Genomic DNA, 25,564 nt, shown 5'->3' with positions numbered 1-25,564 from the left:
TCATCATAAACTCCCCATCACCTGATGAATGCACCATCCCGGCAGAGAAAGGGCAACACCATAACTCCTATAAATAAAGAAACGGAGACTTGCATAAGGGGAAAGTAAGGTCAGCTTTATTTATTTTAAACTAAACTATTTAATGTGTAACTAAACTAGCATAACTGTAAAACTGAATGAAAGAGAAAGAAGAAAGTATGGTGTCCCAGAAAGAACTTCCCCCACAGTTCAAGATCGCCAACTGCATACACACCTCCGTTTTCCACATGGGAGCGACCAGCCAGCCCCATAACCCTGCTTGAGGTATACACCTCCCACCCCAATGTCACAACAACATGAAGGCCCACCTGGACCGGTGGTGCCGCTGACCCCGGTAAGGTAAAATCAGCCTAAGACATGTATTGGAGGGGAGAGCACCTCGAGCCCAAAAGACAGATGGCAACTGCAACCGTTCTTTCCCACCACAAAAGCTGACACCAACAACATAAGAACTACACATGGGCGGGAGGGTGGGTAACATCCACGAGGAAACAATTCCCTAAGATGGATTCCTACAGCAATCCTGAAATGGACCTAAAAACTCAACCCCCCATCTCAAACTCTATACGCTAACCAGACCTCACCCCACCTCACAACAAAGCCTCACAGAACCCATTAACCCTTCCCTGCCCGGAGGAAAGCAATCCCAGGTTCAGGTGTTCAATCTCCTCCATTCATAAAAAATGCACTCCGTCTCTTCTGATTCTATACGCAGGAAATGCAGGCAACGTAATAGGCCGACCCCTGAAAAACGTCCATGACACGCCTGCATTTTCTGATCTCCATCCCCCAACGGGATGCGACCGCATGGTGAAAGGTTGCGCGCGCACGCACACTATAGCCGGTGTGCCTGTGCAGACCCTAAAGAAGCGGTCGCTGCATGTGAACATAGTGGCTGCGTCCAACTCTGAATAAGGCCCATAGGGTGAGCTCTATGAAGAGGTGGTAAGTGTCCAATGTGCTATAACCAGTGCTATTTGAAACGGACATTGAACTTCAGCATGCATGATAATGTAGGCAAAATCACTGCCATGTGCAAACATTTAATGATTTTCATTATTCAGATGATACAAAATAATAAGTGCATTTTTGTGGCTTAGAATTTTTTTCACAAATTGACAGACTTACCTGCTGGTATGTGTGTAGCAGGGACATGCGGTGAGGTAAATGGCTGAGGAGGCACTGACTAGTACCAGAGCCAGATTTACACACAATATATGAGCCCAAGGGTGCATGTGGGCATTATACACAGGTGCAGCAGTATATACTGATGGAAATTCGGTGAAAAAAATAGGCAGGTGAGGCACTGTTTTGGCTATAAAAATAATAATATGAAGATATTTCTAATATAGTCTTTGTATTTTTCATATACTTTATATAGTCAAAACTCTGGCGTATATATTAGTATGACAGGAAAGGCTCTGCCTCACCTGCCTCACCCCACCGCACGTCACTGGTGTGTAGAGCAGCAGCGGTGTCCCCAGGGGTCGGCTGCCCACGGGATCTTGTGATGCTTGCTAGAACTAATTCATACACAGTGGTGCTGGCCAGGAGGTAAGACACAGCACACCACTGACACCAGCACTGTCTCTCTCCTACTCCTGCGGCCAAGATGTTTGTATATCTCAGCAGTATTGCTTCCTGTGTCGCCTCGATAAGAGGCAAAGCAGGAAGAGCGATAGCAGCAGGATAAGTCTGCGTCATTGTTAGAAGAGTTATCGCTCCGTTATAAAGGATATATCATACACAATATAGAGGAAATATCCAATAACATTGCAATAGATTTAATAACAATGTGTTGAAACCTTATAAATAAATTATAATTGCATGCTATTTGCTATGTATAAGTTGGAAGTCACCAAATACCCATACACTTGTTATTGTCAAAGAAGTTATTCCATCAAATACATATGAAGTAGTATACTTTCCTGATGTTTAGGTTTTGAAATAATACATGACAAAGCGCTATACTTACTCTGGGTTATAGGTTGTTGCGGAATCTACAGTCACACGACCCTTAAGCATATAAGAGGACTTGCAGGCAGAGGGGTATTCATCTGGCTTCCAAGGAGGTTATTACAACCTATAAAACTAAAGGAAACTATGCAGTATTTATTATCATTATTATTACCAGTTATTTATGTAGTGCACACATATCCGGTAGCGCTTTACAGAGAATATTTGGCCATTCACATCAGTCTCTGCCTCAGTGAAGTTTACAATCTCCCTACCACATGTACTCTACGTACAGACACATTCACGCTAGGCTTAATCTAGCTCTATCAGAGTAATAATACGGGAAGCAGATAGCTTCCCGGCGGTCGATATACCGACGCTGGGATCCTGAAGGATGCCGAAATCCTGGCGTCTAGATACCGCCACTGCACGGGATACCGGCATCTCAATACCTACAGCTGGTGTCCTGAACATCCTGACAGCAGGATACGCTGGTGTCCTGCCGCAGGGTGTGGGGAGTAGGTTAAGGCATGACAAGGGGGGTTAGGGTGCATGCCCGGGAAGGTTACTGTAGGGTTAGGGAATAGGGTGGGAGGGTAAGGGTTAGGCACATAGAAGGGGAGGTTAGGGTTAAGCACCAGGCAGGGAGGGTTGGTTTAGGCAGCAGGGAAGGGAGGGTTAGGCACCACCGGGGAGGGTTAGGTTTAGGCACCACCGGGAAGGGTTAGGTTTAGGCACCCACAACGGATGGTTAGGGTAGGGGGCAGGGCAGGATTAGGGTAGTTTACAGGGGACTGTCGGGATTCTGATGGATGGGATGCCGCTGTCAGTATACTGACTACCGGTATCCTGTCGATCGAGAAATCATACTGAACCCACTAATACATTGTAAACACTCCTTACTGGCAGTCAGTGGCTAGACGGCATCCCAAATACACAAGTTAATTTTAGATTTTCTCCGATTTTGGCAAGAGACCTTCCTGGGTACAGTGTTCACTTTACCTTAGGAAATGCGTAACCTGGAATATGCCTTTTACTGTAGGTTTAAATAGGAGCGTTTGCATTTTACTAATTGAACAGGTGATATCAATTACAATCCATCTCAATCCAGCTTTATTGTAATCCGGAACCATAATTCTATTTGCTTGCTGTAGCCTTAGTGAAAAGGATTAACAGCCCTCTATGTACTATGACTATTCCACCTAATGTCCCATAACAGCACTGTAAATAGAAACACACCAAAACATTTGGCTTTCCAGTAGTAGGGATTATCATTATACTGTTGTTGCACTATTCTGTTTTTGCACTATTCTTCCTGATGACCATTACTGTGCATGGACCTTGCATTTTAAGGATATTCTGTTTAAAACCTAGTCTCTGTCTCACACACAAGTGTGTAATAAACCAGCTATTTGCTTCACTCTACTGGTACATTACTTCTTTTGAAATACACACAAGGGTAATCAGAAATGACTCATGACAAAGTGAGTCCTAACAAACAGACATACTGTACAAGACTTGCACAGTTAAGGATCAGTATTAAAATGGGTATCCCTAGAAACCTACTTTGAAATACTGTACCCATGTACACCAAATTCACTTAATTTTGGAACAGGACAACTGTTAGCTGTTTTCTTTTTAGCCTTTTACTTGAGGGAACCTGAAAGTAGCCTTTTGTCAGGTCCAGCATTATGATATGCTGTGCTTTATTACACTGACACCTACTGTATCTGAAATCAGTGCCTAGCTAATCAAACCTAGGTATTGATTAGGTTTCAGACTTCATAATTGCACCTTATTTACAGTACTCATGACAGAATTGTATTGTTTTAGGTTTTGGCATCAAAAAGTCGATATTTTGCACTTACATGAAATACTTCTATTACATTAGGTTCAAGTAATTTTGTAACCTCCACAAATTTCTCTTTTGAGTTTCTGAAGTGTGAATAACAATGGGGCTGGAGATATAGAGAGCAGACTTTTACTAAGTAAATATGGAGCCAATTGGGCAACTGGCAGAGGGGGAAGCAGAGGTATTCCATTGAGAGAGGAAACTGAGCTAGCAAACAGTGTCAAGAATAGGCTAAATTGGGTCAAGGCTGGAGTACAGGAGTTCAGCAGATAATAGATTGCAGTAATATACTTTAGGTGGGGACTGATGAGGTCATGAAGAAATTAGAGGCCTATATGATAATATGATTTACTAGTTCTGCTTCTCTGATATATAGTTATCTACATTTATAATTACCCTTTCTATATCTGTTTATCACTTCATGCATGGGGCCAATGCCATATGGCAAGAAAATATTGTCCTAGGGTATCTTGCTCTCACCAGTCTTGGACTGATATACTTTCTCTGTACCCTGGTTCAGCCATACCTTTCTCAGACTGATTTACTGACTCTGGCCCAAACTCATTATTGCCTTTCACAGATGGCTTTACTGGCTCCAAGCCCAGCTTGATTGTCAATTGTGACAGGATCTGGGCTATGCCCCTCTGTTCATAATCCTGATAATTAGTCCCTTTGCCAGCCCTGGCATGTCCAACCATGGAGTTAGGGGCTAGGATTGTCTTTTCATAGCATTTCTCAGCTGAAATCCAGAACAGTCCTGCAAGATCTGATGCCATGTAGGGCCTTCATTGTAAGGGTTCATTCTGAAGAACAAACTTTACAGCTTTAATACATTTTTCCAGCTGTGCAACCAATTTATCAGCAGAATGGGGATTATGCCATTTGGCAGACCAACATAAGGTAGGAGAGTATGAATGCCTTTTCTGCAGGGTGTCCTCCAAGATGGGAGCCATGGGTGATCATACTTAGCGTATTGTCTACAACCGCCTCACTGTCTTTTTGTCTTCCCACTCACTGCTTGACCCTTTCCAGTCTGGTTTCTGTCCTCTGCACTCCACTGAAACTGCCCTCATGAAAGTCTGCAATGACCACCTTGCTGCTAAATCCAAGGGCCACTACTCTCTGCTCATTCTCCTTGACCTCCTTGCTGCTTTTTACACTGTAGACCACCCTCTCCTCCTGCAAATCCTTTACTCCCTTGGTCTGCATGATACTGCTCTCTCCCGGCTGTCCTCCTACCTTTCTGACCATTCCTTCTCTGTCTCCTCTCATGACTCCCCTCCCCCCACTTCCTCTACCAGTAGGTGTCTTCCAAGGTTCTGTTATTGGGCCTTTCCTTTTATCTCTCTACACATGCTCATTAGGTGAGCTCATTAGCTCTTTTGACTTACAATATCAACATACTTAAATCTACCTTTTTTACTCTACTCTCCTCACTCGTATATACAACTGTCTCTCTGCTATCACCTCCTGCATGTCCCAGCACTTTCTTAAACTTAACATGTCTAAGACGGAGCTGATCATTTTCCCTCCCTCCCACATAACCTCACTTCCCACAATTTTATTATCCATTGATGGCACAACTATCTCCTCTAGCCCCCAAGTGCGATGTTTTGGTGTAATCCTTGACTCCTCCCTCTCCTTCAAACCACACATTCAGTACCTCTCATAAACCTGCCGTTTCCATCTCTAAAACATCTCCAGGATTAGACCCTTTCTCACCCAGGACGCTACTAAGACCCTCATCCACTTACTGGTCATCTCCAGATTGGACTACCGCAATCTTCTCCAATCTGGCCTCCCTCAAAAATGCCTCTCTCCACTCTAATCTATCCTCAGAGCTGCTGCCCGTCTCATCTTCCTCACCAAATGTACTACATCCACATCCCCTCTCTTGCAGGACATTCACTGGCTACCCTTCCCATTCAGAATCCAATTTTCAAGCTTCTTACACTCACCTACAAAGCCCTCACCCACTCTTCTCCCTCTTACATCTGACCTTATCTCTCTTTACATTCCTACCCATCCTCTTTACTCTGCTAATGCACGCCATCTCTCCTGCCAACTGATTACCTCCTGCCACTCCTACCTACAAGATTTTGCACGTGCTGCCCCCTATCTCTGGAATTCTCTACCTCTCCCCATCCAACTCTCTACCTCTACAAAACTTCAAATGGGCTCTCAAGACCCACTTCTTCACCAAACCCAGCCAACTCTCCTCCTAACCCTCTTGTCTATGCTCACTGTCTTCCCCAGTTCTGGCAAACCTGTGGCTCTCCAGCTGTTGCGAACTACAAGTCCCAGCATGCCCTGCCACAATTTTGCAATTAGGAAATGTTAAGACTGTGGAAGGGCATGCTGGGATGTGTAGTTTAACAACAGCTGGAGAGCCGCAGGTTGTTCAGGCCTGGTCTATCCCCTGTGTGTCTCCCCGGTCTGTTAGCCCTTCACTTTTTAGATTGTAATGTTGCAAGAGCAGGGACTTCTTTCCTCATGTGCCTTTCTTTTTCTTACTTATACTAACTTATACTACATACTCCCTTTGATGGCACCTAACCCCTGTTTTTTCTATACCTGTCCTATATTGTCTTGAACTCTGTCCTGCCCATTATGCCTCACCGTGCACAAGCAGTGGCAGAACCACGCAAAGCTGCATAGGCATGCAGATGCATTTCTGGGCTTACCACAGCAATAAAAAAATTAAACATTGCTCCAATGTACCAATAAACACATTCAGGAACAGTGGTTGCATTAGAAGTACATTCCTGTGATGTTTAAAATTAAAATGATCACACTCTCTCATTCCGGTGCGGATCTGATAGGTAAACTTTGACACATGTGGCCCTTGGCTACAATACCATTAGCTAGCGGGGCATTCTTTAGCTTGGTAATGCTCATAAATAGCAGTCCTCCTAGAAACCTATGGGACTGCTGTTGCAATAAAAAAAAATGGGAGATTGCAGCAAATATCACCAATATCTGCTGCAGGAACTCCTTAGATCAGAGGTTCGCAAGCGCACTCTTCAAGGCACCCTACCGGTCCAGGTTGGTCCAGGTTATAAGTATATGCATGCCTGGCCACATGTGACTTAATTAGTATAGTACCTACTGTAGGTTAGTTTGATTTAACCATCAGTGATGAGCCATGGATATCTTTAAAACCTGTACTGTTAGGGTGCCTTGAGGATCGTGTTTGGGAATATAATCTATCTATCTATCTAGTATGCACTGTTTGTTTCTCGGAGGATCCTGACATATTTTTGGGGGGTCCAGCCCCACTAGTTAATACTGCCCCATACTTGGCTGATTAGAACTGTGGTGGGGGTACCTCATGCTGTGTTTCTCCATGCAATTGTGCCAAGAGACCTGGGCGGCTTATTATTTTTTTCAGATTGGTGCTAGCTAGCTCGCCGGCCCAAGGAACCTCTTTTATTCCACTATTATTTCTGTGACTTTTACAGTGATTTTAAAAATCCTAGACTACTTCATTCAATGTCTTGAACCTTTAACATAATTTAACACAAATCAGGATGATAACTTGTATCAAGACTTTCTGAACATGGTGAATTTCTGGCATTTATATGGCACCATTATATTCCACCCAGTGATGGAAGCAGTGTGAACGGTACTGCAGGAGAAGGGTCTGGGATGACTCTTACCACATTTTTGGTTTATTTGAGACTTATATGGACATTTTATGAATAGACTATGTTATGGTTTTAATATAATTTTAGTTATGACATATTCCCTATGTTTTGCATAGAAGGCAAAACTTTCATTGGCTTCTACTAATGCTTTTTTCCTGTGATGATATTGTAGGTGGAGATAGTAATGTCTCTGCTTGGAATGTTTTGCCCTCCATTATTTGAAACAATTGCAAATTTAGAAGAGTATCATCCCCGTGTGGCACTGAAGTGGCAGCTCGGTCGCATCTTTGCCTTGTTCCTTGGCAATCTCTACACATTTCTACTGGCTTTGATGGATGATGTCAATGAGAAAGTAAGATGGAAAGTACTCACAGTACTTAGTGCAATCTTTTATAGATAAATATTTCTGAATAGACATGTGTCATAATCCCCTGTAATTTTTTTCTTTTTTTTTAGTTAGCTCAAGAGGATGCTGTAAAGAATATTACTTACTGGACAATGTACAATTACTACAACTCATCGACATACACAAATGGAAGTGACACTACACCACCACCTCTACATCCAGCTGATGTCCCTAGGGGCCCTTGCTGGGAAACTAATGTTGGAGTTGTAAGGACATATATAGTTACTGTGTTATTCTAACATAATACTGTAGCTTACTTGTAAATTACATTATTTCGATGTCTAACCTCATCAATATTAACATTGTCATTAGTAATGTAATATCAAGAGACAATAGCAAATGTAAAAACGATTGAATGCAGTTGTTACTGTAACTATAGGACTCCAGAACCTAGCAGGATGTGGAAAAGGGTGGTCGTCTTGGGGTTTAACGTCCAGGGCTATCCAATTAGAACCCCAAGTACATTAAGGGGGAAAGTACATTAAAGGGGGAAAAAATCAATTGATCGCTGTAAGTTTTACCTAAAAAAAATGGGCTTTCATTATATTTTGTCCGATTTTTTTTCCATCCATTTAATTAAAGCTTGTGTTTTTTAGCGGTAAAATTTACCTGCTATCATATGAAAACACAGGAAACCGGGAATTTATCGCAGATGTTAAAAAACTGTATTTATCAAGGATTTTGTTTCTCCTGCCTCTGGGCGGGTGAAATGTAATCCCTGATAGTGTTTGCTATCAGTGATAATTGAATTACCCCTCAGTGATCAATTAGCTGCGAGAATTTAGCAAAGCTTATTGAATTCCTTCTAATTGTTAACGGGCAAAAACCCATAGAATCTGGGATAAGATCCCGGAACCACTGTATGTGTTAACTTGGTCGCAACCCCTGAAAACAGGATATTTATAAGTGATTTCTTTGCAAGTCTGCTCAGGCTTGAAAAAAATCCCTGTTAACTGCAGTCTGTAGGCTGCCTTTAGGACTAATTGAATAGCCCTACTGCTTCAATTACTCCACGGTAAATTACTGCGACTCATTGAATTTCCCCCATTTATACAGTGCCAAAATATTACAAATTGATTTATAGAGAATATATATAGGGTTTATAGAGAATATATAGTAATTCATAACAGTACCTACCCTATTGGAATTTACAATCTATATTCCCTACCCCACACACTCACACACACGTACGTTTAATTTTGACAGACGTCAATTAGTCTCAGCAAGTCATGGCTGAGAGGGAATTTGATATAACTTTAGTTCTAGTAACTCCAGCCACAAACTCTTGCTCAATCATTCAAGACTCCTGTGTAGTTCTATAAAAGGTCAACCTTTCAACTGTACATACTGTATGACAGGACAATACAAATCTAGCCTCCTTATCTGTTATAAGCATATATCAGCCACTGTCTTGTCATGTTTTATATCTCATTTTGTTTTTCAATGCTCGCATCCTAATTAGGAGTTTGTAAGGCTGACGGTGTCTGACATTCTAGTGACATATGTCACCATCCTAGTTGGGGATTTTCTTCGTGCCTGCTTTGTAAGATTTATGAACTACTGTTGGTGCTGGGATTTGGAGGCTGGCTTTGTAAGTTATTCTTTTTTCTCAAAACAAAATAACTTTCTATTACACATCAATGTCTGTATTGCTATTTCTATTGTTATACTTGTTATTTATACAGGACATTGCCTTGTCATTAACATTAGAGAGGGTTGGTAAGAGGGACTGAAGGGCACGTATGCCATGTATCTCATTTTAAGATTTCAAAGTATTCCAGACCTTTGTATTATAGAGTTAAGCTGGATACACACTAACCAGTAATGAGCACTGTATGCAGGAACATCAGAGCGTTTGAAGCCAGTAAGATCGGGAGATGATACTGCACATGCTGTATTATTCCCAAACTCCCAAGCCCATTGTAGAGAGGAAAAGAAAGTACACACTGAGCAAGAAATTACTTATTGTGGATGGGTGTGCACCAGTGACGTGCGGTGCGGTAAATGGCTGAGGAGGCACTGGCTAGTCCCGGAGCCAGATATACACACAATATATGAGCCAAAGGCTTTGAGTGGGCATTACATAAAAGTGCAGCAGTACAGTATATTCTGCTGGAAACTTGGCGAGTTATAATCAGAGATGTATGGACAAGGTAGGCACTGCCTCATCTGTTACAGACTTTTTACTCCAGAGTTTTGACTATAAAAATGATTAGAATAATACAAAGAAGATATTTCTAATATATTTTACTAATATACTTTACGTAGTAAGAACTCTGGTGTATACTGGAGTATGACAGGAAAGGCTCTGACTCACCTCACCGCACGTCACTGGTGTGCATCAATATGATAGTCACTGTTGGATTAAAGCATTTATCGGATCAGCACACTTTGTCAGGTAGTGTGTACCCAGCTTTAGGGAAACAGGCATGCACATACTATAATTGTCATTAGTATCTATCAGGAACATTCATATCTGGCCAAATGTAACCATCAATCAGAGTAAAAAAAAAAAAAAAAATACTAATAATTTGTAAAAAAAACAAAAACAAAACACTACTGGGTTGTACAAGTCCTGCATATTGTACACTAGTGAGACAAAACAGCTTTGGCACTGCTCTGTTATTCTGGTCTATAAATGACTTCCAATGACTGATATACTGTATGCTTACCATAGCTACACTTCAAAGAATACACAAACATTTATTCTGATGACCTTATGTTACACCAGAAAACAATCAAGCCATAGATGTTGGGACAGCATTTAATATATATATATATATATATATATATATATATATACAGATACACTCTGACACACTCTAATATATAACAGCAATTGTTGTTCTACCTCCTGGGAATTTTCAGTGTTTCAATATTGTTAATATTAAATAAATGCATGGAATACTTTACCAACATTTCTTGAAAATGATAGTTTTCATGATTTGTTTTATGGAATGTATATGAGCCTCACACTGCCCCTTGCCAACTCATCTTTCTCTGACGTCCTAGTGGATGCTGGGTACTCCGTAAGGACCATGGGGGTATAGATGGGCTCCGCAGGAGACTGGGCACTCTTAAAAGAAAGATTAGGTACTATATCTGGTGTGCACTGGCTCCTCCCTCTATGCCTCTCCTCCAGACCTCAGTTAGTATCTGTGCCCGGCCAGAGCTGGATGCACCCTAGGGGCTCTCCTGAGCTTCCTAGAAAAGAAAGTATTTGTTAGGTTTTTTATTTTCAGTGAGATCTGCTGGCAACAGACTCACTGCTACGTGGGACTGAGGGGAGAGAAGCGAACCTACCTGCTTGCAGCTAGCTTGGGCTTCTAAGGCTACTGGACACCATTAGCTCCAGAGGGATCGAACACAGGCCCAGTCCTCGGTCGTCCGGTCCCAGAGCCGCGCCGCCGTCCCCCTTGCAGAGCCAGAAGAACGACGAGAAGTTGAAAATCGGCGGCTGAAGACTCCGGTCTTCATTAAGGTAGCGCACAGCACTGCAGCTGTGCGCCATTGCTCCCTTAGCACACCACACACTCCGGTCACTGATGGGTGCAGGGCGCTGGGGCGCCCTGGGCAGCAATTAGATTACCTTACTTGGCGAAAAGCACATAATACAGTCTGATAAACTGTATATGTGCATTAACCCCCGCCATTAAAGTACATAAAAGGACAGAAGCCCGCCGCTGAGGGGGCCGGGCCTTCTTCCTCAGCACACCGGCGCCATTTTCTCTTCACAGCTCAGCTGGAAGGAAGCTCCCCAGGCTCTCCCCTGCAGTATCCTGGTACACAAAGGGTAAAAAAGAGAGGGGGGGCACATAAATTTAGGCGCAAAACTGTGTATATAAGCTGCTATAGGGGAAAAATCACTCAGTATAGTGTACATCCCTGTATTATATAGCGCTGTGGTGTGTGCTGGCATACTCTCTCTCTTTACCTCATGTCTGAGGTAAAAGGCTCCTCTAAGGAGGTGATAGAGCGGATTTGTGTGTGGGAGGGTGTCTCCGTCGACAACGCCGACACCTGTTTGTATATGTGTAAGTGCTGAGGTAAAATTATTGCACAAAAGGTTAGGGAACAGAAAGGAAAACTACCCTGGTCTGTCCCTATGTCACAGAGTCCTATCCAAAATAACAAAGTATCGACACGGAGTTTAACTCCACTGTCGACTACGATAATGCAAAGTTACAGCCAAGAGGGCTAAAAGATATTCAATATATGATTATTGGAATAAAAGATGATTTGCATATCACTGATGACTCATCTGTCCCTGACACGAGAGTACACATGTTAAGGGGAAGAATGCTGAGGTAAATTTCCCTCCTCTCATGAGGAAAAAGAGCGGGAATCTCCAGACAAGAGACGGCAGCTTCCCACAAGAGAATTCTCAGGCTGTATCCTTTCCCCACTAGGGCCAGGATGTGTTGAGAATCTTCCCCTTGGGTGTCCTGTTTGCACTAGCTATTCTCAGGGATCCTGCAGATAGTGTGCACATTCTAGTATACTACCCAGACCGGCGATTGTGTCGGCATGGGTTTATAGCGCTGTGGCAGCGTAAACAGGTACCTTATCAGCAGAGATTGAGACCCTAGTATGCATATAAATATTTTAAGATGCTGTCTTAAGTGATAGATATATAATTATAAAGCATGCCCAAAGGGACATGAGTATACTGGGTCCTAGAGACAAAAGCTATGTCGATTTCTGCTTGACGTGTCCTGTAGAATATGCATTGGACAGATGATGCCGACTTAAGAGGCATATGGAAGGCTGAGGATTGTGTGGAGAAAGGTTCTCGGGCCTGGTCTCCACAGCTATAGCTGGTAATTCTGACATTTTGCCTTATATTCCTACACAGCCTAGAAAAGCACGACATTATTAAATGCAGCTTTTCGAATAAAGAAACAAGAAAGTCTGAGGTGCGTCCTTTCTTGTCAGAGCCGGGGGCAGAGGAAAGAAGTTGTACAACACAGCTAGTCCCCAGGAACAGAAGTCCTCCCCGGCCTCTACAAAAATCCACCGCATGTCGCTGGGGCTCCACAGGCGGAGCTAGGCCCGGTGGGGACACGCCTTCGTAAGTTCAGCCACAAGTGGGTTCACTCCCTGTTAGATCCCTGGGCAATAGAAATTGTATCGCAGGGATACAGGCTGGACTGTGAGAAGATGCCCCCTCACCGAGGACCTGGCGGGCTTCCCCCCAAGAGAGGGAGCCAGTGTTAACTGCAATTCGTAAATTGTATCTTCAACAGGTGGTGGTCAAGGGTCCCCTCCTTCAACAAGAGGGTGTTATTATTCGACCATGTTATAATCCCGAAACCAGACGGTTCAGGTAAGACCCATATTGTATTAAAATCCCAGAACATATACAGGTTGAGTATCCCATATCCAAATATTCCGAAATACGGAATATTCCGAAATACGGACTTTTTTGAGTGAGAGTGAGATAGTGAAACCTTTGTTTTTTGATGGCTCAGTGTACACAAGCTTTGATAATACTCAAAGTTAGTAAAAATATTGTATTAAATGACCTTCAGGCTGTGTGTATAAGGTGTATATGAAACATAAATGAATTGTGTGACTGTAGACACACTTTGTTTAATGCACAAAGTTATTAAAAATATTTGCTAAAATTACCTTCAGGCTGTGTGTATAAGGTGTATATGTAACATAAATGCATTCTGTGCTTAGATTTAGGTTCCATCACCATAATATCTCATTATGGTATGCAATTATTCCAAAATACGGAAAAATCCGATATCCAAAATTCCTCTGGTCCCAAGCATTTTGGATAAGGGATACTCAACCTGTACCTGAAAAGGTTCAGGTTCAAGATGGAATCGCTAAGAGCGGTCATTGCAAGCCTGAAATTAATTGGGACATAAGGGATGCATACCTTCGTGTCCCCATTTATCCACCTCATCAGGCGTACCTCAGAATTGCGGTACGGGATTGTCATTACCAATTTCACCAAGGTAATGGCGGATATGATGGTGCTCCTGCGGAAGCAAGGTGTCACTATTATCACATACTTGGATGATCTCCTCATAATAGCGAGATCAAGAGAGCAGTTGCTGGACAGCGTATCACCTTCTCTGGAAGTGAAACGGCAACACGACTGGATTCTATATATTCTGAAGTCGCAGTTGGTTCCTACAGCTCATCTGCCTCGCCTAGGCATAATCCTAGACACAGACCAGAAGAGGGTTTATCTCCCGATAGAGAGAACTCAGGAGCTCATGACACTGGTCAGGAATCCATTGAAAACCAAAACAGGTGTCAGTGCATCACTGCACTCGAGTCCTGGGAAGGATGATGGCATCATACGAGGCCATCCCCTTCGGCTGGTTCCATGCAAGGACAATGGAACTTACTGGACAAGTGGTCCGGATCACATCTTCAGATGCATCGGTTAATCACCCTATCCCCTGTGGTGGCTGCGGAGTGCTCACCTTCTCGAGGGCCGCAGATTCGGCATTCAGGACTGGGTCCTGGTGACCACGGATGCAAGCCTCCGAGGGTGGGGGGCAGTTACACAGGGAAGAAAATTCCAAGGTTTGTGGTCAAGCCAACAGACTTGCCTTCACATCAATATCCTGGAACTAAGGGCCATATACAACGCCCTAAGCCAAGCGGAGTTCCTGCTTCGCGACCAACCGGTTCTGATCCAGTCAGACCGCAGGGGCTCATGTAAACCGCCAGGGCGGCACAAGGAGCAGGGTGGCGAGGGTAGAAGCCACCAGAATTCTTCGCTGGGCGGAGAATCAAGTAAGCGCACTGTCAGCAGTGTTCGTTCCGGGAGTGGACACGACCTCCACCCGGGAAAGTGGTGACTTCATCAGGAAGTCTTCACGCAGTTTTGCAAATTGATGGAAACTGCCTCAGGTGGACTACATGGCGTCCCACTTCAATAAAAAGATAAAAAAGGTTTTACGCTGGATCAAGGGACTCTCAGGCGATAGCTGTGGTCGCACTAGTAACACCGTGGGTGTTCCAGTCGGTCTATATATTCCCTCCTCTTCCTTTCAGACCCAAGGGCTGAGAATTGTAATAAACGGAGGAGTGTGAACAATATTCTTTGCTCCGGATTGGCCAAGAAGGACTCGGTACCCGGAACTGCAAGAAATGCTCTCAGAGGACCCATGGCCTCTGCCTCTCAGTCAGGACATGTTGCAACAGGGACCCTGTCTGATCCAAGACTTACCGCGGCTGCGTTGGACGGCATGGCGGTTGAACGCCGGATCCTAGCGGAAAAGGGCATTCCGGATGCAGTTATTCCTACGCTGATAAAGGCTAGGAAAGACGTGACAGCAAGACTTTTTCACTGTATATGGCGAAAATAGGTTGCTTGGTGTGTGGCCGGGAAGGCCCTACAGAGGAATTCCAGGGGGGTCGATTCCTGCACTTCCTACAGTCAGGAGTGACTATGGGCCTAAAATTAGGATCCATAAAGGCCAAGATTTCGGCCCTATCCCTTTTTCTCTCAAAAAGAACTGGCTTCACTGCCTGAAGTTCGGACGTTGTTACAGGGGTGCTGCATATTCAGCCCCTTTTGTGCCTCCAGTGGCACCTTGGGATCTTAACGTGTGTTGGGTTCCTAAAATCCCACTGGTTTGAGCCACTTAAGACCGTGGAGCTAAAATATCTCACGTGGAAAGTGGTCATGCTTTTGGCCTTAGCTTGGACTAGGCGTGTGTCAGAATTGGAGGCTTTGTCATGTAAAAGCCCATATCTGATCTTCCATATGGAAAGGGCAGAATGGAGGACTCGTCCCCAATTTCTCCCTAAGGTGGTATCATCGTTTCATTTGAACCAACCTATTGTGGTGCCTGCGGCTACTAGGGACTTGGAGGATTCCAAGTTGCTGGACGTAGTCCGGGCCCTGAAACTTTATGTTTCCAGGACGGCTAAAGTCTGAAAAACTGACTCGCTATTTATCCTGCATGCACCCAACAAGCTGGGTGCTCCTGCTTCAAGGCAGACTATTGCTCGCTGGATCTGTAGCACGATTCAGCTTGCACATTCTGCGGCTGGACTGCCGCATCCTAAATTAGTAAAAGCCCATTCCACGAGGAAGGTGGGCTCTTCTTGGGCGGCTGCCCGAGGGGTCTCGGCTTTACAACTTTGCCGAGCTGCTACTTGGTCGGGTTCAAACACTTTTGCAAAATTCTACAAGTTTGATACCCTGGCTGAGGAGGACCTTGAGTTTGCTCATTCGGTGCTGCAGAGTCATCCGCACTCTCCCGCCCGTTTGGGAGCTTTGGTATAATCCCCATGGTCCTTACGGAGTTCCCAGCATCCACTAGGACGTCAGAGAAAATAAGAATTTACTCACCGGTAATTCTATTTCTCGTAGTCCGTAGTGGATGCTGGGAGCCCGTCCCAAGTGCGGACTCTCTGCAATACATGTATATAGTTATTGCTTAACTAAAGGATTATTGTATGAGCCATCTGTTGAGAGAGGCTCAGTTATTGTTCATACTGTTAACTGGGTTTAGTTATCACGAGTTGTACGGTGTGATTGGTGTGGCTGGTATGAGTCTTACCCTGGATTCCAAATCCTTTCCTAGTAATGTCAGCTCTTCCGGGCACAGTTTCCCTAACTGAGGTCTGGAGGAGGGGCATAGAGGGAGGAGCCAGTGCACACCAGATATAGTACCTAATCTTTCTTTTAAGAGTGCCCAGTCTCCTGCGGAGCCCGTCTATACCCCCATGGTCCTTACGGAGTACCCAGCATCCACTACGGACTACGAGAAATAGAATTACCGGTGAGTAAATTCTTATTTTTTATCTTGTGTGGCACAGCTGCCGACAGTGATCCTATGAGGATAAGCTGGTTGTCCCTCAGGAGCGGGACCCTTTTTGCTTTTGTTTTTAATGGTTAATGGTATGGCAGGTAGACCCGACGATGTGTGTCTCCCTACTGTACCATCCCCCTGGCTGGATCACCCTAGTACTGGTTATTGGAAAATAGGGGGAAACCCACACCATTTCTTACTAATACTTTACAATACCAGCTTAGGCTGAGAGGTCTGGGGCTGGCTATGGATTTGGGAGTTGAAACATTTGTTAACAGTGTAACCCAGACCAGGCCAACCTGTGGCTCTCCAGCTGTTGTAAAACTATACATCCCAGCATGTCCTGCCAGAGTTTTAGCATTCCCTAATAGCAAAACTGTGGCAGGGCATGCTGGGCTTGTAGTTTTACAATAGCTGGAGAGCAGAGCCATAACTAGACTTTTTGGTGCCCTGTGCCAGAGAGAGAATTGGCGGTCCCCCCCCCCCCCCTCCCTCCACCATTTTTCAAATAGGGACATAAGGTGCATGTCTTGTGGGAAAGGAGCATGACATGATTGATCCCAGAGGAAGCCCATGCTATGATGCCCCTTCCCACATTTTATAGCTATTCTAATAATAAGAATTTACTTACCGATAATTCTATTTCTCGTAGTCCGTAGTGGATGCTGGGGACTCCGTAAGGACCATGGGGAATAGCGGCTCCGCAGGAGACAGGGCACAAAAGTAAAAGCTTTAGGATCAGGTGGTGTGCACTGGCTCCTCCCCCTATGACCCTCCTCCAAGCCTCAGTTAGGATACTGTGCCCGGACGAGCGTACACAATAAGGAAGGATTTTGAATCCCGGGTAAGACTCATACCAGCCACACCAATCACACTGTACAACCTGTGATCTGAACCCAGTTAACAGCATGATAACAGCGGAGCCTCTGAAAAGATGGCTCACAACAATAATAACCCGATTTTTGTAACAATAACTATGTACAAGTATTGCAGACAATCCGCACTTGGGATGGGCGCCCAGCATCCACTACGGACTACGAGAAATAGAATTATCGGTAAGTAAATTCTTATTTTCTCTGACGTCCTAAGTGGATGCTGGGGACTCCGTCAGGACCATGGGGATTATACCAAAGCTCCCAAACGGGCGGGAGAGTGCGGATGACTCTGCAGCACCGAATGAGAGAACTCCAGGTCCTCCTCAGCCAGGGTATCAAATTTGTAGAATTTTTCAAACGTGTTTGCCCCTGACCAAGTAGCAGCTCGGCAAAGTTGTAAAGCCGAGACCCCTCGGGCAGCCGCCCAAGATGAGCCCACCTTCCTTGTGGAATGGGCATTTACATATTTTGGCTGTGGCAGGCCTGCCACAGAATGTGCAAGCTGAATTGTACTACACATCCAACTAGCAATCGTCTGCTTAGAAGCAAGAGCACCCAGTTTGTTGGGTGCATACAGGATAACAGCAAGTCAGTTTTCCTGACTCCAGCCGTCCCGGAAATCTATATTTTCAGGGCCCTGACAACATCTAGCAACTTGGAGTCCTCCAAGTCCCTAGTAGCCGCAGGTACCACAATAAGCTGGTTCAGGTGAAACGCTGACACCACCTTAGGGAGAAACTGGGGACGAGTCCGCAGCTCTGCCCTGTCCGAATGGACAATCAGATATGGGCTTTTGTGAGACAAAGCCGCCAATTCTGACACTCGCCTGGCCGAGGCCAGGGCCAACAGCATGGTCACTTTCCATGGGAGATATTTCAAATCCACAGATTTGAGCGGTTTAAACCAATGTGATTTGAGGAATCCCAGAACTACGTTGAGATCCCACAGTGCCACTGGAGGCACAAAAGGGGGTTGTATATGCAGTACTCCCTTGACAAACTCTTGGACTTCAGGAACTGAAGCCAATTCTTTCTGGAAGAAAATCGACAGGGCCGAAATTTGAACCTTAATGGACCCCAATTTGAGGCCCATAGACACTCCTGTTTGTAGGAAATGCAGGAATCGACCGAGTTGAAATTCCTCCGTGGGGGCCTTCCTGGCCTCACACCATGCAACATATTTTCGCCAAATGCGGTGATAATGTTGTGCGGTCACCTCCTTCCTGGCTCTGACCAGGGTAGGGATGACCTCTTCTGGAATGCCTTTTTCCCTTAGGATCCGGCGTTCAACCGCCATGCCGTCAAACGCAGCCGCGGTAAGTCTTGGAACAGACATGATCCTTGCTGAAGCAAGTCCCTTCTTAGTATCTCTTGAAGTTCCGGGTACCAAGTCCTTCTTGGCCAATCCGGAGCCACGAGTATAGTTCTTACTCCTCTCCGTCTTATAATTCTCAGTACCTTGGGTATGAGAGGCAGAGGAGGGAACACATACACCGACTGGTACACCCACGGTGTTACCAGAGCGTCCCAGCTATTGCCTGAGGGTCTCTTGACCTGGCGCAATACCTGTCCAGTTTTTTGTTCATACGGGACGCCATCATGTCCACCTTTGGTCTTTCCCAACGGTTCACAATCATGTGGAAGACTTCCAGATGAAGTCACCACTCTCCCGGGTGGAGGTCGTTCCTGCTGAGGAAGTCTGCTTCCCAGTTGTCCACTCCCGGAATGAACACCGCTGACAGTGTTATCACATGATTTTTCGCCCAGCGAAGAATCCTTGCTGCCATTGCCCTCCTGCTTCTTGTGCCGCCCTGTCTGTTTACGTGGGCGACTGCCGTGATGTTGTCCGACTGGATCAGCACCGGTTGACTTTGAAGCAGAGGTCTTCCTAGGCTCAGAGCATTGTAAATTGCACTTAGCTCCAGTATATTTATGTGGAGAGAAGTCTCCAGACTTGACCACACTCCTTGGAAATTTCTTCCCTGTGTGACTGCTCCCCAGCCTCTCAGGCTGGCATCCGTGGTCACCAGAACCCAGTCCTGAATGCCGAATGTGCTGCCCTCTAGTAGATGAGCACTCTGCAGCCACCACAGAAGAGACACCCTTGTCCTTGGAGACAGGATTATCCGCTGATGCATCTGAAGATGCGATCCGGACCATTCGTCCAGCAGATCCCACTGAAAAATTCTTGCGTGAAATCTGCCGAATGGAATCGCTTCGTAAGAAGCCACCATTTTTCCCAGGACTCTTGTGCATTGATGCACTGACACTTGGCCTGGTTTTAGGAGGTTTCTGACTAGCTCGGATAACTCCCTGACTAGCTCGGATAACTCCCTGGCTTTCTCCTCCGGGAGAAACACCTTTTTCTGGACTGTGTCCAGAATCATCCCTAGGAACAGCAGACGTGTCGTCGGAATCAGCTGCGATTTTGGAATATTTAGAATCCACCCGTGCTGTCGTAGAACTACTTGAGATAGTGCTACTCCGACCTCCAACTGTTCTCTGGACCTTGCCCTTATCAGGAGATCGTCCAAGTAAGGGATAATTAAGACGCCTTTTCTTTGAAGAAGAATCATCATTTCGGCCATTACCTTGGTAAAGACCCGGGGTGCCGTGGACAATCCAAACGGCAGCGTCTGAAACTGATAGTGACAGTTCTGTACCACGAACCTGAGGTACCCTTGGTGAGAAGGGCAAATTGGGACATGGAGGTAAGCATCCTTGATGTCCAGGGACACCATATAGTCCCCTTCTTCCTGGTTCGCTATCACTGCTCTGAGTGACTCCATCTTGATTTGAACCTTTGTATGTAAGTGTTCAAAGATTTCAGATTTAGAATAGGTCTCACCGAGCCGTCTGGCTTCAGTACCATGAATAGTGTGGAATAATACCCCTTTCCTTGTTGTAGGAGGGGTACTTTGATTATCACCTGCTGGGAATATAGCTTGTGAATTGTTTCCAATACTGCCTCCCTGTCGGAGGGAGACGTTGGTAAAGCAGACTTCAGGAACCTGCGAGGGGGAGACGTCTCGAATTTCCAATCTGTACCCCTGGGATACTACTTGTAGGATCCAGGGATCCACTTGCGAGTGAGCCCACTGCGCGCTGAAACTCTTGAGACGACCCCCCACCGCACTCGAGTCCGCTTGTACGGCCCCAGCGTCATGCTGAGGACTTGGCAGAAGCGGTGGAGGGCTTCTGTTCTTAGGAAGGGGCTGCCTGCTGCAGTCTTCTTCCCTTTCCTCTACCCCTGGGCAGATATGACTGGCCTTTTGCCCGCTTGCCCTTATGGGGACGAAAGGACTGAGGCTGAAAAGACGGTGTCTTTTTCTGCTGAGATGTGACTTGGGGTAAAAAAGGTGGATTTTCCAGCTGTTGCCGTGGCCACCAGGTCCGATGGACCGACCCCAAATAACTCCTCCCCTTTATACGGCAATACTTCCATGTGCCGTTTGGAATCTGCATCACCTGACCACTGTCGTGTCCATAAACATCTTCTGGCAGATATGGACATCGCACTTACTCTTGATGCCAGAGTGCAAATATCTCTCTGTGCATCTCGCATATATAGAAATGCATCCTTTAAATGCTCTATAGTCAATAAAATACTGTCCCTGTCAAGGGTATCAATATTTTCAGTCAGGGAATCCGACCAAGCCACCCCAGCGCTGCACATCCAGGCTGAGGCGATCGCTGGTCGCAGTATAACACCAGTATGTGTGTATATACTTTTTAGGATATTTTCCAGCCTCCTATCAGCTGGCTCCTTGAGGGCGGCCGTATCTGGAGACGGTAACGCCACTTGTTTTGATAAGTGTGTGAGCGCCTTATCCACCCTAAGGGGTGTTTCCCAACGCGCCCTAACTTCTGGCGGGAAAGGGTATAACGCCAATATTTTCTATCGGGGGAAACCCACGCATCATCACACACTTTATTTAATTTATCTGATTCAGGAAAAACTACAGGTAGTTTTTTCACACCCCACATAATACCCTTTTTTGTGGTACTTGTAGTATCAGACATATGTAACACCTCCTTCATTGCCCTTAACATGTAACGTGTGGCCCTAATGGAAAATACGTTTGTTTCTTCACCGTCGACACTGGAGTCAGTGTCCGTGTCTGTGTCTGTGTCGACCGACTGAGGTAAATGGGCGTTTTAAAGCCCCTGATGGTGTTTGAGACGCCTGGACAGGTACTAATTGGTTTGCCGGCCGTCTCATGTCGTCAACCGACCTTGCAGCGTGTTGACATTATCACGTAATTCCCTAAATAAGCCATCCATTCCGGTGTCGACTCCCTAGAGAGTGACATCACCATTACAGGCAATTGCTCCGCCTCCTCACCAACATCGTCCTCATACATGTCGACACACACGTACCGACACACAGCACACACACAGGGAATGCTCTGATAGAGGACAGGACCCCACTAGCTCTTTGGGGAGACAGAGGGAGAGTTTGCCAGCACACACCAAAACGCTATAATTATACAGGGACAACCTTATATAAGTGTTTTCCCTTATAGCATCTTAATATGTAATAATTTCGCCACAAAAATGCCCCCCCTCTCTGTTTTAACCCTGTTTCTGTAGTGCAGTGCAGGGGAGAGCCTGGGAGCCTTCCCACCAGCAGTTCTGTGAGGGAAAATGGCGCTGTGTGCTGAGGAGAATAGGCCCCGCCCCCTTTTCGGCGGGCTTCTTCTCCCGTTTTTCTGACAACCTGGCAGGGGTTAAATACATCCATATAGCCCCAGAGGCTATATGTGATGTATTTTTAGCCAGCATAGGTACTTTCATTGCTGCCCAGGGCGCCCCCCCCAGCGCCCTGCACCCTCAGTGACCGTTGGTGTGAAGTGTGCTTGAGAGCAATGGCGCACAGCTGCAGTGCTGTGCGCTACCTTAAGAAGACTGGGAAGTCTTCAGCCGCCGATTTCTGGACCTCTTCTTTCTTCAGCATCTGCAAGGGGGCCGGCGGCGCGGCTCCGGTGACCCATCCAGGCTGTACCTGTGATCGTCCCTCTGGAGCTAGTGTCCAGTAGCCTAAGAAGCCAATCCATCCTGCACGCAGGTGAGTTCACTTCTTCTCCCCTAAGTCCCTCGTTGCAGTGAGCCTGTTGCCAGCAGGACTCACTGAAAATAAAAAAACTAACAAAACTTTTACTCTAAGCAGCTCTTTAGGAGAGCCACCTAGATTGCACCCTTCTCGGCCGGGCACAAAAACCTAACTGAGGCTTGGAGGAGGGTCATAGGGGCAGGAGCCAGTGCACACCACCTGATCCTAAAGCTTTTACTTTTGTGCCCTGTCTCCTGCGGAGCCGCTATTCCCCATGGTCCTTACGGAGTCCCCAGCATCCACTTAGGACGTCAGAGAAATATAACATAATATGATATATTATATATAAATAATACACACACATTAATAGACCACTGCAAGAAAATGGATTTGGACACAAATACTCTTTATACCACATTCATGCACTTAATGTGAGAGCTCGTTGTTGTTCAGTTACAATACCTTTTATTAAATAACACATTTCAATATACAGCCATACCCAGGATTCAAATCTATAACCCGTTGAATTCTAATCAAACTCCCTACTCATTGAGCTGTTTGATCCCGCATGAAAACGATGAGAACTACATGAAGCTACTGGTACTTTGAAAAAAATAATCAGCATTGCAATTGAGCAGATCTATGTAGTGTGCAGCTAGCTATACATACAATCCCTTCCAGCCACACACTACATACAGTACATCTGCTCAGCCGCAATGCTGATCACTCCTTCAAGTACAAGGTAAGCTTCAAATAGTTTGAATTCTCTATCTTAAGGGCCCTACACACACGGCAATGTGCCGCCGAGGTGCCCGACGGCCGATACGGCCACCAGGCGACCCAGCGGTGGGGGTGGGGGGGAGTGACGGGGAGGGTGATGTTTCTTCACTCCCCCCGTCACCCGGCTCCATAGCAGTGCATGCTAATATGGACGAGATTGTCCATATTGGCATGCATAAGCTATGGGGCACCAATGATGAACGAGAGCGGGCCGCGCATTGTTCATCGTTGGTACCTACACACTGAATGATATGAATGAGTTCTCAATCATTAATGAACAAGAATGTTCATTTCGTTCACTGTTATCTGCCAGTGTGTAGGGCCCATTGGAATTATCTACCTTTCTATGCAAGTGCAAATAGCTCTATGAATAGATTGTCTGACTGCAATGCCACAGGCAATGAGTTTAAATCCCTGGTATGTCAGCATCTTGAAATGTAATAAAGGACTGACTAACAGATAAATCATAAGTTGAGTTTATGAATGTTGTATACTGTAGGTATTAGCGACAGAAGGGGTCAGGGTAGGAGACAGTGTTGGTCAAGAGATGCTGGGCTTCAAAAAGGGGGGAAGTTGCAAGTGAAAGTAAAACAGATAATTGAAAAAGTGCCGCCAACAGCGCCCCCTAGCCTGCAGCGCTATGTGCGGTGCCCCTTCCGCACACACGTAGGTACGGACCTGCCGGAGAGCCACAGGTTAGCCAGGCCTGGTGTAACCTAAAGAAGGCTGCACCGATCATAGGGGGTCATTCAGACCTGATCGCATTTTAGCTTTTTTTGCAGTAATGCGATCGGGTCTGAACTGTGCATGCACATGCACCACAATGCGCATGCACGTCGGCCACCGGCGACGTGTATCGCCGGACAGCGACAGATTTTACGAAGAAAGCAATTGCAACGGCGATCGCAAGAAGATTGACAAGAAGAGGTCGTTTGTGGGTGTCAACTGAACATTTCTAGGGAGTGTCTGAAAAAACGCAGGTGTGCCTAGCCGTTTGGAGGAAGGATTCCTGACGTCTGCTCCTGCCCAGATCATCGCAGCGGCTGAGTAAGTCCTGAGCTGTGCAGAGACTGCACAAACTTTTGATTGTGCAGCTCTCTGCACAAGCGTTCGCACCCCTGCACATCAACTACCCCCTCCGCTTGTAGGCGCCAACAACCTGATCCCAGCACTGCAAAAAAACGCCTGCATGTGATCAGGTCTGAATCACCCCCATAGTGAACAATGCAGTGCTTCAGGCAAACACGACTGTCACTGGCAGGTCAGTTTTTTTTTACTACTGTTCACCAGCAAATTTTATGCAGCCTCTACCTTTTTCTACAAACATTACGCTTAAGGTTTGTATTGTTCTCTATATTAAATAATCAATGTTTAGGCCGATGGTCTATTGCAGTCTAATGTATGGGGTTTTTTTCAATATTTTTCATCTAACCTGATTTTAGTAAATCTTCAGACTGCAAAATTTTGAGAAAATCACAAAGAAACCAATCTTCATGTTTAGTAAGTTTACCCCACAATATGCAATGTGGCTCTTTTTTTAGCTTAAATCATTTTGATAGTAATTTCTTTAAGATTGTAAAATATTTTTTTTCATACTGAATTTTAAAGCTTAATAACATGGGGTAATTTTCTTTCCTGTAGCCTTCCTATGCAGAGTTTGATATCAGCGGTAATGTGCTGGGATTGATCTTCAATCAAGGAATGATTTGGTAATGTCATTTTGAACACTTCACATTCTGTATTGTGGAGTTTCTTACACTCTTTGCATGTCTTGCGGAGAAGCTTAGATGACTTTATATGCAGCATTTCTTTTCATTTAGAAAAGGAGAATCTTCATTCTTCTGATGGTGTTTATTTACTTAAAAAGAAAATAATCAGCAACCACTTTTTACAAACAATCTTAGAATCAAATTGTTCCAAGTATAAATGTTTATAAAGTTGTATTTTAATTGGTCTTTGTACATCTTACAGTATAGTCATCTATGCCTACATTCCAACAAACAATGTTTTCCAATGTTTAAGAAATAATCCTAGACTTGCAAATCATATTACATAAAGTGGAGTCTGCTTTTCTGTTTTGCAGATAATTATCTTATTACTTTTCCAGTACTGATAAATATGACCATTATGATCTGTGGACATCAATAGGCTTAAAATGTTGTAAG

General features: G+C 45.2%; 1 protein-coding gene across 1 annotated transcript in view; it reads left to right on the top strand.

The window, feature by feature from the left end:
- LOC134927638 (transmembrane channel-like protein 2) overlaps positions 1 to 25,564 on the top strand; it is a 374,176-nt gene that overhangs the window by 291,176 nt on the left and 57,436 nt on the right. The window contains exons 12-15 of the mRNA XM_063922391.1: positions 7,667 to 7,846; positions 7,951 to 8,106; positions 9,363 to 9,491; positions 25,041 to 25,108. Of these exons, the coding sequence (XP_063778461.1) occupies positions 7,667 to 7,846; positions 7,951 to 8,106; positions 9,363 to 9,491; positions 25,041 to 25,108 (533 nt within the window). The remainder of the gene's footprint in view (positions 1 to 7,666; positions 7,847 to 7,950; positions 8,107 to 9,362; positions 9,492 to 25,040; positions 25,109 to 25,564) is intronic.

Source organism: Pseudophryne corroboree, chromosome 5, assembly GCF_028390025.1.
Source record: "Pseudophryne corroboree isolate aPseCor3 chromosome 5, aPseCor3.hap2, whole genome shotgun sequence".
In the NCBI taxonomy this organism is placed as follows: Eukaryota; Metazoa; Chordata; class Amphibia; order Anura; family Myobatrachidae; genus Pseudophryne; species Pseudophryne corroboree.
The sequence above is the reverse complement of the archived record's forward strand: the minus strand, read 5'-3'. Positions and strand labels throughout refer to the sequence as shown.